Raw genomic sequence first — 17,193 nt, forward strand, 5'->3', positions numbered from 1 at the left:
TGCCCTGTTCTGGCAGAAGTGGAGGTTGACTTTTTAAGAGGGTCTCTGGATCCGCTGTCAGAACTGCCTCCTTCATGGATCTAACTGGCCTACAGGAGACTCATTTCAAATGTACAAACAGTAGAGAGACAGAGGGACTCTACAGCACCCACTGTACCTGGCCACAGTGTAAAAATGGTTTTAGAAGAGTCGAGACATAATGTTGTGCTTGACTTCTCAATTTTTTTCCGGCCAGTTCTTAAAATTTGCACCAATCTTTCAATTAGCTGCTAACAAAATGAATTCAAGTGTTGAAGGTAAATTGGACATAATGGTACTTCACTGCACACCATATCGAAAGAGGCTTCGTTTGTCAACTGGAGTGACCTTGTCAAGTCAATAAAAGTTGAATTTGCACTGGTCTTTCCCATTTGATTCACTATTCTATCAGCTAATTTGTTGAATAATAGCAGTTAATCTGCAGTTGGTGCTCAATTCAAAAACTTTGTAGCCACCAGTGCATTCATAAAGAATGGAATTAGTAGAAAGGAATTTTGAGGTGAAGAAGTCAACACAAATCACCACCATTTGAAACCTCTTGTCATTTCTGTGAATATCCATCACATAAAGAGAGATGAAAATATTTTGTTTTAATCCTGTTTACAATCACTTTGACTTATGTCTACTTAACTTGACTGAAATTTTGTTTTTAAAGTTGGATGAAGGATCTCTCTGGTCACGAGGCATCAGTGACATTGAAAATTTCGCAGGAAGATTTCCTCTTATGGCCAACTCAACATAAATCAGGAAGATTTTTGGAATCTTTTATGATTTTACGAGAATTACCAAGCAAAAGACATCTTCCTGCCAGATCTGCGATGTTGCCAACACATTGCAACCAGAGGATTTTATTAATGCCGGGTTTTTTGTGCAGCCAAAGATAACTGCAGCAAGGGCAAATGCCTTAAAAAGTTGACCTTGGAAGAAATTGGGAGCACAGAATGACTTGGAAAAATTGAGTACAAGAGGCAATACATTTCCTAAGTCTCAAAGGCTTGTTCAATAATATTGGTGCACACAAGCTATCAAATACCCAATTATGTTGCAGAACAAAACATGTGTTCCCCATCCCCTTTCATAACTTTCAGTAGAAAATTCACAGAACATTCCATACATTACTCCAACGAATGACTGGCTGCTCCAATAATGATTAACAGAAATCATAGTCAAAGTAGTCAAAATGTAGGCAACAACTGGTTGCTGATCGGGCATGGCTCAGTGGCAGTTCAAGTCCCACTTCAGAGACTTGAGCACAAAATCTAGGCTAACACTCCAGTGCAGTACTGAGGCAGTGCTTTACCGTTGGAGGTGCCATTTTTCGGATGAGACGTTAAACCGAGGACCCATCTGCCCACTCAGGTGGACATAAAAGATCCTACAGCACTATACTGAAAAAGAGCAGGGGAGCTCCCCCGGTGTCCTGGCTAATATTTATCCCTCAACCAACATCACTAAAACAGATTATCCGGTCATTATCTCATTGCTGTTTGTGGGACCTTGCTGTGCGCAAATTGGCTGCCGCGGTTCTTACATTACAACTGTGACTACACTTCAAAAGTACTTAATTGGCTGTAAAGCGCCTTTGGACGTCCTGCCGTTGTGAAAGGCGCTATATAAATGCAAGTTCTTTCTTCCTTCATCCTTCACCTTGAAATACAAACATTTCACATTATGTTTTTATAAAATGGTAGAGCAAGGCTGAATCGTGTTAATCTATTTTACAGGTCCTCAATTTTATTTCTCAAATAGTTTAGCTCATCTGTCACACTGCTAGTCCACGAACAGCTTGTAGTCACTCTGGTGAGACTGATTAGAACACTTCATGAGCAGAACTGAATTGTTTCTAATCCATGATGAATATTCAAACCAGATAACAATGTGGGCTCCATTCTAGAGTAAAAGCATCCACACCACAACTCCATTCACACCAGAACACCACTCCAGAACAAAAGGAATTCACATCAGAACACTCCTCCCTCCTCTGCTACTACTGCATTCCAGAAGAAAATGTAGACCACTGCAGATTCTGAATAATGGCTATTCATGGGGTTTGGTTTTAGTTTTGTTCTGTTGTGAATATCCGACTTAGTTTGTGAAATGAGGTAGTTTAACAGGAGAATAAAAAAGTAACGAATACAACTGATCAATTTGAAGAACATAGTGCTCTGGCCTTGTACTGAGCGTGCCCTCCAACCACTATTGCTGGCAAGCCTCAGTCGACAGTGAAACCTCATGTTCACTGCCCTTGCTGAGACTGCAATGGTCCTCCAAGCTGATGCCTAAGAATTGCACGGTCATCAATAATGATGAAACATATTCCAGGAGATTCCTCACGAGTCCAACTAAAGGATATCATATCCTACATACACTCTTCATGTCCTCACACCAGGAATTCGAATGACCACTGAAGACCAAGGTGTTTTAATAGCAAATTTCTTACAAGCCCAAATTACTTTCAGCTTGACATTAGCAAAAACAATGACCACATTAAACCCAACTTTACTGATCATGTATGAAGCTTGAGTTGTTTATGAACACTATCTGAGATTCAATGATTTCCCAGTATTTCAGTGGCAATCATTTTCATTTTTAGGGTATCTTCATTTTTTTTCCTGTTTCTCGCACCTTCTGGTGTCCCCTGGTCCTGTGCCTCTTGCAACTGACCTGCTCCCAGTCAGCCACCTATGTTCATCTTGAACGGATTATTGAGAGATGTGTGAGCTGCTGGTGTTGACTTCACCTCCAGCTTTTCCTTCGCTCGTGGGGAGCCTTCCTGCAGCATCTTGCTGAGGATGGGAGCACCAGTAGGGGATCAAACATCCACTCCACCAATCCACAGCTCCGTGTTTTGGTGCTTCAAAGCCTCGCACTTTAACCCTATTTAAATGTGATAACATGCTGCTTTCAGTTGTTTGTGCCATTATTTACATTGATTTTTGTGCAAAGAGTACATTTATAAACACAATGAACTGTTGTGTTTAATGTAGTCGGATGTTTTCTGGTTAGTAAAATTGTGTGGATATGAAAAAGCTTTATTTGGAACAAATTTATATTAACCTCAATTTTTCACAAAGAATTATAAATATTTTACTGCAGGCAGAGTTGGCGGTACAGTGATATACAGTCAGGAGGGAGTGGCCCTGTGCGTCCTCAACATTGATTCCGAAGCCAAGAAATCTCATGGCATCAAGTCAAACATGGGCAAGGAAACCTCCTGCTGATTACCACCTACCGTCCTCCCTCAGCTGATGCATAAGTCCTCCTCCATGTTGAGCACCACTTGGAGGAAGCACTGAGGGTAGCAAGGACACAGAATGTACTCTTCGTGTGGGGATTTCAATGTCCATCACCAAGAGAGGCTTGGTAGCACCACTACTGACCGAACTGGCCGAGTCCTGAAGGACATAGCGGCCAGACTGGGCCTGCGGCAGGTGGTGAGCGAACCAACACGAGGGAAAAACCTACTTGACCTCGTCCTCACCAATCTACCTGTCGCAGATGCATCTGTCCATGACAGTATTGGTAGCAATGACCATCGCACAGTCCTTGTGGAGACGAAGTCCCATCTTCACACTGAGGTTACCATCCAACATGTTGTGTGGCACTATCACCGTGCTAAATAGGCTAGATTCAGAACAGATCTAGCAGCTTAAAACTGGGCATCCATGAGGCGCTGTGGGCCAACAGCAGCAGCAGAATTGTATTCCAGCACAATCTGTAACGTCGGTATATTCCTCACTCTACCATTACCAACAAGCCAGGGGATCAACTCTGGTTCAATGAGGAGTGCAGAAGAGCATGCCAGGAGCAGCACCAGGTGTACCTAAAAATGAGGTGTCAGCCTGGTGAAGCTACAACACAGGACTACATGTCTGCTAACCAGCAGAAACAACATGCTGTCGACAGAGCTAAGCGATTCCACAACTAATAGATCAGCTCAAAGCTCTGCAGTCTTGCCACATCCAGTCATAAATGGTGGTGGACAATTAAACAACTAATGAGAGGAGGTGGCTCCGTGAACATCCCCATCCTCAATTATGGCAGAGCCCAGCACGTGAATGCAAAAGGCTGAAGCGTTTGCAACCATCTTCAGCCAGATGTGCCAAGTGGACTATCCATCTCGGCCTCCTCCCGATATCCCCACCATCACAGAAGCCAGTCTTCAGCCAATGCGATTCACTCCACATGATATCAAGAAACGGCTGAGTGCACTGGATACAGCAAAGGCTATGGGCGCCGGCAACATCTCAGCTGTGGTACTGAAGACTTGTGATCCAGAACTAGCCACGCCTCTAGCCAAGCTGTTCCAGTACAGCTACAACACTGGCATCTACCCGACAATGTGGAAAATTGCCCAGGTGTGTCCTGTCCACAAAAAGCAGGACAAATGCAATCTGGCCAATTACCGCCCCATCAGTCCACTCTCAATCATCAGCAAAGTGATGTAAGGTGTCATCGACAGTGCTATCATGTGGCACTTACTCAGTAATAACCTGCTCACCGATGCTCAGTTTGGGTTCGGCCAGGACCTCTCGGCTCCAGACCTCATGACAGCCTTGGTCCAAACATGGACAAAAGAGCTGAATTCCAGAGGTGAGGTGAGAGTGACTGCCCTTGACATCAAGGCAGCATTTGACCGAGTGTGGCACCAAGGAGCCCTAGTAAAATTGAAGTCAATAGGAATCAGGGGGAAAACTCTCCAGTGGCTGGAATCGTACCCAGCACAAAGATGGTAGTGGCTGTTGGAGGCCAATCATCTCAGCCCCAGGACATTGCTGCAGGAGTTCCTCAGGACAATGTCCTAGGCCCAACCATCTTCAGCTGCTTCATCAATGACCTTCCCTCCATCATAAGGTCAGAAATGGGGATGTTCGCTGATGACTGCACAGTGTTCAGTTCCATTCGCAACCCCTCAGATAATGAAGCAGTCCGTGCCCGCATTCAGCGAGACCTGGACAACATCCAGGATTGGGCTGATAAGTGGCAAGTAACATTCACGCCAGACAAGTGACAGGCAATGACCATCTCCAACAAGAGAGAGTCTAACCACCTCCCCATGACATTCAACGGCATTACCATCGCCGAATCCCCCACCAACAACATCCTGGGGGTCACCATTGACCAGAAACTTAACTGGACCAGCCATATAAATACTGTGGCTCCAAAAGCAGGTCAGAGGCTGGGTATTCTGCGGCGAGTGACTCACCGCCTGACTCCCCAAAGCCTTTCCACCATCTACAAGGCACAAGTCAGGAGTGTGATGGAATACTCTCCACTTGCCTGGATGAGTGCAGCTCCAACAACACTCAAGAAGCTCGACACCATCTAGGACAAAGCAGCCCGCTTGATTGGCACCCCATCCACCACCCTAAACATTCACTCCCTTCACCACCGGTGCACCGTGGCTGCATGTGTACCATCCACAGGATACACTGCAGCAACTCGACAGCACCTCCCAAACCCGCGACCTCTACCACCTAGAAGGACAAGGGCAGCAGGCAAATGGGAACGACACCACCTGCATGTTCCCCTCCAAGTCACACACCATCCCGACTTGGAAATATATCGTTGTTCCTTCATCGTTACTGGGTCGAAATCCTGGAACTCCCTACCTAACAGCACTGTGGGAGAACCTTCACCCCACAGACTGCAGCGGTTCAAGAAGGTGGCTCACCACCACCTTCTCAAGTGCAATAAGTTGCCAGCGATGCCCACGTCCCATGAACGAATAAAAAAATAATTCCAACTCTTGTTTGTGGGGCATCGTTTTTTGCTTCAGCTGTTGGGGAGCAAAACAGGGTGAACACCCCGAGCCACTGTTGAGAATTTATCTTCATTTTAAAAAAAGTGACCAACACGGTCAAATAGTTATCTCTATCCAGCTGGTGTGGAGAAGATGACACTGAGTGCACATGACGCAGGTAAAAGGGCAATAAAGATAAGAGCAATGTGAGACCTAAAAGTACACTTATCACAAGACTGGTTCGAAAGTCATACTAGTTTTCTTACCAGCATGCAAAAGGTCACTTCACTGCTGCTGTTTGAAACTCTCTCCGTAAACCACTTTACCTTTCTGCCTCTCTCCCTTTCTTCAAAAGCCATCTCTTTGCCTGTGCCTTTGGGCCCCCTTCTATTCTGTCCCATCCTGTCTTCAAGCTCCTCCTCTCCCCCTGTATAGTGTTCTGAGTTATTCTCCAACATGAGCGCTGTACAAATAAGTCATTATTGGAGCAGTGGCTTCATTCATGCTGTTGTACCTTTACACCAAAGTCAATTCTTACAGCTGCCTGACAGTGCCAATAGTATTACCATGAAATGATTCAAAAATACAAAAACAGTCATAGAAGAGGACAAAATGAAAATCATAACCCATATTTACAATACAAAATGCTCTGCAGTGTGGCTATTTTGCACTCAGTTTTCTCCCCATCTATCCTGAAAGCACTGACTCACACTAGTACCTCACCTAAGTGGCGAATCTTCGTGTAAATCTAGATAGAGTGTGTTGGCAGGACAGTCGGCAAGAAGCATCTCAGCCAATGGCTGCGCACACAGCACACACACTCCGGTTACTAGACAAGGCAACAGCACGAAGCCAGTCTGTTTCCCCCTCCCTACCCTTTCAATATTACCACAGAGATCAATTAAGTCAACATAGGGGGGACTAATCGTGGGGCCTTAGTGATCTGCAAGACTCAGCGCCATAACAGACATTAACCCACACAGCCAACAGGACAGCTGTGAGTCATACTCAGTAATTCTGCATTTGATGTTCAGGAGACAGTCAGAAACCACTCCAGTTCAGCTCTCATAGTTCCACATATCATATGAACCTCACCCCAATGAATTAGAGTCTAGTAAAATCACACTCCAGTATTTGTTATTCAATATATATGAAAGCCTTCCATTTATCACATGAATACATTAATTTGCAGTTGCATTGCAGAAGCTGATTACACATCAGCTCTGCTCTGAAATGGCTATTACTTTATATAACAAGAACACTATCAGACAAACACAGAAGCTGTCTCACAGTGAAAAATATCCTTCAAATAATTTAAACTTAATCTCAGCTGTGGCCAGCAATGATTCTTGCTCGTCCTCCATCAATTGTATTATACAGACCTTGGATAAGGATGAAAATCACATACTCTGAGGCATTCTGCAGCTCTCCAGATTAGTATTAAATAAAAAATCTCATGACAGAAACAACTCATTCTGAAGGAACAGAATAAAATAATTAAGTGGTACCAGGTAGTAGACAAGAGAGCTCACTTTGGAGTTCTTCTGACATTCCTAACTTTACTCAGAATTGAGAGATCGGTTAACAGTACTATCTGCCAAATGTCCATTTTTGCTATTACATAACTTCTGATTACCGTCTGTGCACAAACTGGAGTTTATTAACTCTAGGTCATGCACCGGGAACAATGATTTATAATCACTGTAAGTTCCATCAAGTGGTATGCCCCATATAAACTATATTTGGAAACAACTGTGCAGAGCTATCTGGAATTTGAGATGATTTACTATTGCCTGCCCTGAAAGGATATTTTCAGTACGTTGCAATAGCTTTTTAGTTCCTCTGCCCTCTCACTCTCTATTCTCGATGTAAAAATAGGAGAATCAGAAAAATAAAATTGGATACATACCTTATCAAAACAGAAGCAGTTGAAAAAGTAAACACTGGAAAACAATTAAACTATAAGTGTTCAGGTGTGCCAAGTTGGAAATACACTCTGTTTTGTTTGTGTTTAGCACCCAGTTATCAAACTGGTGTGGACTCCCAGGCTTCCAACTGCCATTTTGTGATGCTCCATATCAAATGTCTCGCCAAATCCTGCCGACACACTGTCTGGATTCATGCACGAAGAATGGCTACTTGGGTGAATACTACTGTCACCCACGGTGTGAGTCAGCGCTTTGTGGAGACGAGGGGAAGAAACTGAGTGAAAAGCCCCTCACTGCATTGAATTTTCTATCATATTTTTGGGCTATGAACTTTATTCTGACCCCTTTTAGGACTGTTTTTGTGATTTTTAAATCAGTTAATGCCAATAAGACTACCGAGAAAATGACTAATCTGTGTGACAGTCAATTTTACACTTCTCAAGCAGCTAATAACAAGCTGCACCATTAGTATTCACTGAGAAAGAACCCTATATGCAGATGTCAAAGGAGGAAATCCAAAGTCTTCAGCAATGGCTACACTTTTCAGGCTGTGACTTGGGTGCTTTTCGGTACAAGAGGTTGACCCACTATTGAAGTATAGTGGATTATTGAACTCATAAATTCAGTTTCAGAAACCTCCAAGTCTCAAGCTCTTCAGGAAAAGGTGATGCAAATATGGCACTCGAACTGCTGCCTGTCTTAATACGGCACATTTGAAGTGATGCAAAGTAACAGTGCTGTACTGACATAGATGTATTTGTGCAAATATACCCCTAAGGACGGGAGAGGTTTTCAAAAAAAGATGTCTTGTGACATCTGCATTACAGTGCAGAGAAGCTAATGCAGGATTACTTAAGAATTGCTGAACTCATCTCATTTTCATTCAAGTAGAACTGGCTGACAACCTGAGGGCAGGACAGGCACTGCAGGGAGACCGTTCACATAAAATATGCTTGACACCCTTTCAACAAAGGATAATGCCTGTCATTGACATGGAGACAGTGAGAGGCACTCTCTTTAAGGAGCTGGGAGGGAGTTGCAGATCAGCTGAAATGTACAAAATTTATGCCACTTTCGCCTGATTTGATAGGAGAGATAACATCAATGTTCCTACGCTCTCATGTTAAGCATGATAGCTTTGTAGTTCTGTGCGTTGAAAGGCAAGAGCGCATTGTGCAGCTGCGTTTGTGTGTTCATAATGCACCCTCAGCTCTTGATCGACCACAGTACTGGTGTGCGGAATGAACCAGAAGAGCATCTCACTCTGCAGCAGCTTTCATCACCACTCGCATTAACACCAGCACAGATCAAGCACTTCAGGTTTTACAGAGTGAGGGGCATGAGGAAACGCTGGGTGTTACACTGCACAGTAGTGATGAAGGGGTAAAAGAAACCGGAGCGTATCAACAGCCAGCATGTGCACGGTGATACAAAGTCCTGCTCTCTACCTCTGCTGAAGGTCCTCAGACTAGAATTCTTGCATTCCATCACACGGACTACCTTGAGAAGTATCGTCACTCCATCCCTGCGGTACTTGAAAGGGTGGATGGATGGTTATGTGCCTTTATGACTGAATCCATCAAGAAGGGTCACTGGCAACTGTCAGAGAGGGATTCAAGAACCTTGTAGGTATGCATATTCTGTTCTCCAGTTCATGGTGAATGCCCTCCGGCAGCATCATGTGTACTGCTGCGTAGAAGTAGCTGAGTAGCAGCTCTGTGATACCAGCAGGCTCCTGGACAAGTGGCTTTCAGTAGTACCTCCAAAAGCGGGGACATCCTAGTGACTCACACAAGTACTCTTTGCACTGATGAAGTTACATCGGGGATAGTCACAACGCCCCAGCCAGAGGACACACTGAATCTTTGCAAAGCAGTGATTTGCCACTTCTGCCACCTGAGTTAGAGATGTACATCAACCAAGACCACAGACAGCGCACTTACAAAGAAATGTGAGACTCTCACATGGTAGTAAGCACAGCAATAAATGGCATTCAGCAGGTACAGTGTCTGTGTTTAGGGACCACATGCCCTTGGACAGTACATGCACAGAAAGACTAAGACACATCTACTATATGCTGCATTTTAAGGCAAAGAAAATGGAGGCTAGCACAACTAATTACAAAGCAAAAAAGTCAAACTCAACTACTGCTAAAGCAAAAATAATGTGTAGCTCAGGGGAATTCCAATGTTATACAACATGCACATACTGTCACAACACTGTCCTTCTTTAGTGAGGTTCAGGTGGCCGTACCTACTGCAGAACACTTTATCTTGAGTTAGTTAGTTGGCACAATGCTCAGCCTCCGATGCTCATTTGCTCATCTCTATCTGTACCTCCACAATCTGATACCCCACAGTAGCTGCTACGTTCCTTACTGCTAACAAGACAGCATGCTGCAAAATAAAATTGCAGTTGACCTGACTATTACACAGAATCTACAGCACAGAAACAGGCCATTCGGCCCAACCGGTCGGCCTGTACCGGTGTTTATTCTCCCACCTCACTTCATCTCACCCGATCAGCATATCTCTCATCTTACCAACATATCAAAATAAAATAGCGATATTTTCAAATTTATAATCATGAGGAATGCTACACATGGTTGCCTCCATCCAATTTCAGTAACCATTAACAAACAGTTAACAAGCCCTTAACAAGCATTTTCTTCCTCCTCTGCTTTTGTTATTTATGGTTCCAGTGTTTTACCCATGAGAAAAAAGCAAATTTATGGTCGTGTCCAGCATTTCTCACATGTTTACTCACTTCTTCATTTTTGATGCACTTTAATCCACAAGGAAAACAAACGGTCTTGTCCCTTAAGGGGGAAAAGTTCAGTCACACTGGGTCCTGGAATTGCTAATATAGAAATACACACAAATAAACTGCTGGCAGCTTCAATGATACTGATTTAATCCCAACCTATCCCATTCCAGTTCCCTACTGCTGTCAGTTTCAATTTATGTTAAACTGTTGTAAATAGGCTTTTTCAACTGAAATAATGTTACCCATCTTGCAAACCATTGCACTTATCACTGCAATATCGCAAAACCAAATCGCACTGTCTAGTTGTAAATAATGGGGCTGTATGCGTTCAGTGATTTGGTCTCTTGATTTGCATCATGACCTGCTGGTGCAACAGCACTGCAACCTTGCACTTGTCCTTGAAATGTTATCAGATGGAATCGTTCTATTAAGCATTTTGGGAGCTAGTTCTGGAAGTGGTGTCAAAGCAATAAATGTCAGCACTTCATTATCTCTTCATGTGACATAAACACAGCAAGCAGTGCAGTGACTATACTGAAGAGCGTTTCCAAGTTAAAGACATCCAGCTGTCGGGGGGGGGGGGGGGGGCAAATATTCTACTGGTTGGGTCCACAAATGTTTTGAACATCTTGAGTAAATCTTCTGTCGTCACTGATGATTTGATCAACATATTTAAACAGCAGGTTAATCAAAGCACACAGTGGCCCTTTGAGAGTGCAAGTGGCTCTGTGCAGGGAATGAGTAATTTGGGGAAATCCAAGTCTGCTGCAATTAGGATGAGCAATAAGTCATCAGCAAGTTTCATCCCAGTGGTGGATTGACATCCATGAACAGAGAGGCTGCTCTCTCCTGATTTGGTGAATAACAGATCGCAGCAGACAGACTCATTTGAATACATCATCTGAGTGGGTCTCATCCAGTTAGGTGACCAAACTCGTGGGTCTCCAAGTGTTAACTTTATCAGTCCCAAATTTCCTCTCTAGCATCACATAATCTCCAACTTTTTCTCCCAGTTTTTTTTCCCTTCTTTGAACAGCCACATAATTTATAAATAAACATACAAAAAAGGACAGGTAAAACCAGCCGGTCCATCGGGCCTGCCCTACCCTATCGCAGTATAACTTCTGCATACCTTCACCTCGATTTCCCTTACGCACGGAGCCGTGCAATCTCCTCCGAGAGGCAAGATAAAGAATATACCGTAGGCCAATTTGGGAAAAGAATTTGACGAAATTCCTCTCTGACCCTTGAAGGTGATCAAACAAACTCCACAGTGACTGAGTGACATAATTACCGTGCCCCCACCCCCTGCCAATGATTCACTTCTATATGCAGCTTATGTTAGCCTCAAATTATACAACATTGTTACATTAAGCCTCAAGCCAGTTATTAAAAATATTGCTTTTGGAAAGTTCCAGAACAAGGAAACATCATTAAGTCTTCAAATAATGTACCAAAAATAAATCCCCTGATTTCTATGCCTCTTTTGGAGGAATCTCAATTGTCCGTGTTTGAAATACATGGTCTTTTAACCATGTAGTAGTTTCTTATGAGACTGCACTGAGACACCACAAAAACTCGTTAGCTCAGCAGCATCTTGGGACCTGAGGGTTAAGCAACTGCCTGCTCGTGTGATCACAGCCACGAAAGAACATGGCGCCTGTCATTCAGCACCATCTTTGTATATGCAACAGTCTGGAACAGATATAAGCAATGAAGTATCTAATAACCAGAATGACATACAAAGAGAAATACATAACATTCCTGACATTGTACGGGAAAAACTGGGATTACATGATCATTTGTGTAAATTGATGCTCTTGCCTTTACTTTACACAGAACAATGGATGCTGGAAGTGAACAGAAGAGGTGTTTGTCGTGCATGAAGTTAGCCTGAAGCCCATACAGATACAAGCAGGGAGTCAGAATCAAATAAAAAAATCCTTCAATAATTCTTCCGCTGATCATTTTGTACGACATATTGAAGTTATTTTAACCTTATGTTGGATTGAGGACTTGACTGTACAATTAAGCTGGCATTTAGTAATGAGCAGTGACATGTGGAAATCGAATCAAATTTAAAGTAGATAAGATGCCAGATGTGCAGAAATGTAATAGAATGAAAACACACATATCTGAGAGAAGTAACAAGATTCAGAAGTGATAGGTACACAACTGCAAATACCCACAGGACACATCTTGAAGTGATGACACATGTTAAACTAACCTTTTTTCAGCATATTATTTGACTGCAATAAACAAAAGCTGAGATTTATCTCTATAATATGTTTTTAGCTCCAGACTCTGCAATGGACTCAGTTGGAATCAGTCAATATCGCAGAGATCTGCAATTTCCCTTCATTCTACGTTACCCAAATTGTTGAGTTGCATTTGCTTTGACCTGTAAGTGTTATGTGACAAGATAATCGTTTCCACGTGTTACCGTTCCATTCTGTGGGTGTACGTGCATCAGATCAAATCCATCTCTCTTTGCATCATTGACTAAAAATAAATTTCACTGACATAACAAATTTCTGGATGAATCACCCCTCTTTTTTTTTGATATTACGTATTTAGTAGGTTTTTTCAACAATAATGGAATATTAAAAAACACAATGGACTATAAGGGAGGCAAATACTTGGTACTATTTCCTGGAATGCCCCAAAGAGGGATTGGGTGGCGGGGGGGGTGGGGGGCGGGAAACTTCAGAGGAAATCAAACCGTTCGACTCTGACATTTTGCTGCTGATTGCTCAAGAAAGGTGGAAGGAAACACACAGAAGTAGGTCACCTACTCTCCCTTCCTCTGTCACGGGATGGTAAAAGAAATATGATTTTGGGGCAAAAAATGCCAGCAAATATATATGAATGCATAATTTCAGCATTTGATACCTGGAAATTGTAGCTACGATAACAACTAGCATAAACCTATAAAACACTGGTCATAAAACTGCAATATCTCATTAGGTGCTGAGAAGTACAAATGCAAATATTTTCGTCAATGCTGATGTTGCTCGTTATCGTAATACCTTACACATCGAATACATACTTCCTCCTTCTATTATCCACACTGACTGAAATGTTCTGTAAGGCCATTCCCATAAGGAATGAGGTTCTCTTTTCAACGGATATTACAGCAGCTGATGGACAAGTAACAACAGCATGTGTATCCACACAGTCGTGTTGACTATAATCATCTATTCATGGATGGTTAGGAAAAGAGAACAAATTTACTCAAACTATTTTAAAATTATCTGTAAATAGTTTTCCTTCTTCACTAAATTATAGTCCTTCTATTTAAACCTGTAGTTTTTGTTCATTTTTGCTAAAAGCACACCACAACTTAAAAACATGGTAGAGGGATGGTGGGTTCAATGAATAGCTTCAGGGATTTGGAAGATCGTCGTACATAACTGCACCAGCTTCATACTATCAAATATAACATGCAGCCCGGACTGGGCTTGTCTAAAATTTAAGGATTGTCATTCTTCTGCTTTTGGTACCAGGCCAACAAATCTTCCTTTGAGTTATTTGTTATTATTCCTTGACCAATTACCGAGGCCTCCGATTTCTAGAAGTAACTGGCCAAAGGATAGAGGGTAGCACAGGTTGGCTCAGTGTTATTGTGTCATTTCTCTTTATACCTAATACTCTTCTGCTGTATTGAAGTTGTATAACCAGCCTTTTCAGGTTGACTTGTAGTAGACGTTGAGATTCAGGTAGCAATATCTTCCGAATTTCCTGTCTGGCCGTTTGATCAAAATGTGTGTAATTCCAAACGAGCCCTGCTAGAATTCAGTATTTCTTACCTGGGATATTGTGAATGGTGATGGCAAGAATGAGTAAAATGATGCGCTTCCAACTGCTTTGTTGTTGCTCTGGAGTGGATCTTGTATTACTGAATGCCATCAAACCCTCTGAGTCGTTGGATTGCTGAGCCCTTTTTCTCTGATAGACTTCTCCATTGTCTACTTTCTCTAAAAAGGAAAAATTATATTCGATAAGAATGCTGAAAAACATTTTGTGGGATTTTTATTTTCTTGTCATCTTAAATCTTTTCACATTCTGAATTCAGTGCCACTACTTCCAAGATAAAAAATGTACAACTTTTTTTTAAAAACATTTTTACACGCAGCGATCTGGAATGCACTGCCTGAAAGGGTGGTGGAAGCAGATTCAATAGTAACTTTCAAAAGGGAATTAGATAAATATTTAAAGGGAAAAAATTTACAGGGCTATGGGGAAAGAGCAGGGGAATGGGACTAAGTGGACAGCTCTTTCAAAGAGCCGGCATAGGCACGATGGGCCAAATGGCCTCCTCCTGTGCTGTATCTACTATGAACTTTAAGCCTTTAAAAATTTTCCAGGAACAACTGGTGTTGGAAGAGGGCATGTGGTGGGCAAGCATACTGTCCTTTCACCGGGGTTCAAACCCAGCCCAAAATAGCAGGACAAAAGTCTCCTTTCTCTGCTGGATGTAAAGGTTCCACTAAAATGAGTTTAGGCCGTTCCTAATAGGAATGGCCCACAGCAGTGACATAGCTAGGAAAAGAAATTTGGGTGGGCCCCAACTTATGGAAATGACAAAAGGTGACCCCTATTTTTAAAGGCAACATGGCATTTCCAAATATGGTCAAAAAAGGCCACCCAAATCAAAGAAAGTCGCTGTCTGCAGCAGGTGGATTTGGAGAGCTGCTTCAGATGGAGCTGAAATCAGTTCATCACCGCCGCTCAGTGTTCGAGCTCAAGACTGAAACCCACCAATACTGGCGGAGAGGCCTGAGGGAAACTGGCTGCAGGGGACCTATCCCACTCCCCTGGTCCTCCGTTACTCAGTTCTGGTTCCTGCTGCTGAGTCAATGTGACAGCAAAATCCATCACCCGGCCCATGAACTCTCCAAACAAAGGTTCCACTCTTAGGGTGGGGCCCGGGGTCTGGTCAAGTCTTCTTCATATAACCTGGTGTTGTGAGATTCCTCATATTTGGGTGGGCCTGGATGCTAATTGGGTTATGTTTCACATTAAACATGAGGATTCTCTCTGAAAATAACCCAATAATTGGCAACCAACACGATTTCAGAAGAAGATCCTACTTGACCAACTTCCTTGATTTTCACAATGAAGTAACATCCCAACTGGACACTGGGAAACCCTTTGATTATAGCATATCTAGACTTTGAAGAAGTTCCATATAAAAGGCAGCTGCATAAGCTGAAGACAGCAGGTATCACAGGTAAAAATTATAGGTGGATAAGGAATTGGTTGAAATGAGGGAGCTGTGGGTACTAGTTAGGAGCTATGTCAGGCTCGGGAGATACAGTGAGTCAGTGCCCCAGAGGCCAGTGCTGGGGCCCTTCCTGATTCTGATCTACATACATGACCATGATGAGCATGTGCCAAAGGCCTCCCTCACTCTGCCCTTATCTTTATGCTTATTTCCTTAAACATGACAACATTAGAATTAATATTAGTGGGGATTTAACCCTTTCTTCTTAAGTGTAAGCCAAAACCAAACAGAATTTTGGAATTTGGTTTATCGTGAAATTTCAAAAATACCTAACCTCAGCTTAGTGATCTTTCTTTTTTGTGTGTATTTTTGTAAATGATAAATTTCTTCAATTTATAAACATGCTTAAAATGGAAAATAGAGGGAACTTCCTTTATAAACTGAGCAGGATGATTGCTTAATCTACAAATGTGCTGACAATGTGAAGGTCATGGGAAAGTTGTTGCATGTCTTGTCAAATGGATCCAAGAGAGAAGCAGGTGCCTGACTTTATAGCACTCTCCATTTGTTCCTGAATCTGGTCCATTCCAGTTTTCCTCACTGCCTGATCTTTCTCCCTGACCCTCTATCATGCTGCATTGCTCCCCAGCTGCCCCTTTCTATCTGATTGCCCAATCTCGATGTTCTAAGCAGTACAGGTTAATGCAGATCGAAACTAAAATAACCATTCCATGTGGGACAATTTCTGCCCAGCCACACGAAATAAAGAGCAAATCCTTCGCTAATATTACAGGAAAAATGACAATCAAAACAGTCTCACCTGCTTCTCACCAGCCATGCCAAGAAGTCAGCAGCAAAAGTGACCAAAAGAAAAATCTTAGCTCGACAGTAACTTCCTCATGCCCTTTCCCAACAACACATATCAACACAATATTGAAAAGGCCTTTTCCCCTGCCAGGTTCACACACAACAAAAAAAAACTAGTTGTCAGACATTAACTCAGCAGCTTATAATTCCTCCTTGTTAATGTAACACACTAATTTAACCAAATCAACCTCTGAATCATTTTCTTACAGTACATCACTCTGGTAAACAAATATTTTGTTGAGCCTGCACAATATCCAGGTTTCAAATGCTGAAACCTTAACACAAAGTATCAATCTCAAATTGGAAAGCTACACTAATAGATGTATTACTGTACTCTGATCCCCCTGTACGAACAATTCTTTGAAACAGCCTTCCAAAGGAGAGTTTGGAAATTTATATTGAAATATAAACTCAACCAAAGTTGCTACATATTGCTGAAACTTGGGACAAGTTTCAGAATAAAGATAAAAGCAAGATTAGTGAAAGAGAACACGGGAACTCTTTGGAGTAACACAGATGATCCCAGGAAGGTTCTGAATGTTTCTGAGGCACCTCGATTGAGATTGCACTGGTCAAAGAGGCTGGATATGAATGTTCGCTCGTCTCTGGACGGGTCAGTGAAT

The 17,193-nt window shown here is 42.5% G+C and overlaps 1 protein-coding gene and 1 long non-coding RNA gene across 2 annotated transcripts in view; one reads left to right on the forward strand and one right to left on the reverse strand.

The window, feature by feature from the left end:
• The window catches only part of LOC137341374 (uncharacterized), a 39,499-nt gene extending 26,861 nt beyond the window's left edge, over positions 1-12,638 (forward strand). Inside the window, exon 3 of the long non-coding RNA XR_010967018.1 lies at positions 12,316-12,638. This is a non-coding gene — a long non-coding RNA (uncharacterized lncRNA). The remainder of the gene's footprint in view (positions 1-12,315) is intronic.
• Positions 1-17,193, reverse strand: part of LOC137341111 (zinc transporter ZIP11-like) — a 602,857-nt gene that overhangs the window by 264,996 nt on the left and 320,668 nt on the right. The window contains exon 5 of the mRNA XM_068004039.1: positions 14,286-14,453. Within this exon, the coding sequence (XP_067860140.1) occupies positions 14,286-14,453 (168 nt within the window). The remainder of the gene's footprint in view (positions 1-14,285; positions 14,454-17,193) is intronic.

The sequence above is a fragment of the Heptranchias perlo genome, chromosome 23 (genome assembly GCF_035084215.1).
Source record: "Heptranchias perlo isolate sHepPer1 chromosome 23, sHepPer1.hap1, whole genome shotgun sequence".
Taxonomy (NCBI): domain Eukaryota; kingdom Metazoa; phylum Chordata; class Chondrichthyes; order Hexanchiformes; family Hexanchidae; genus Heptranchias; species Heptranchias perlo.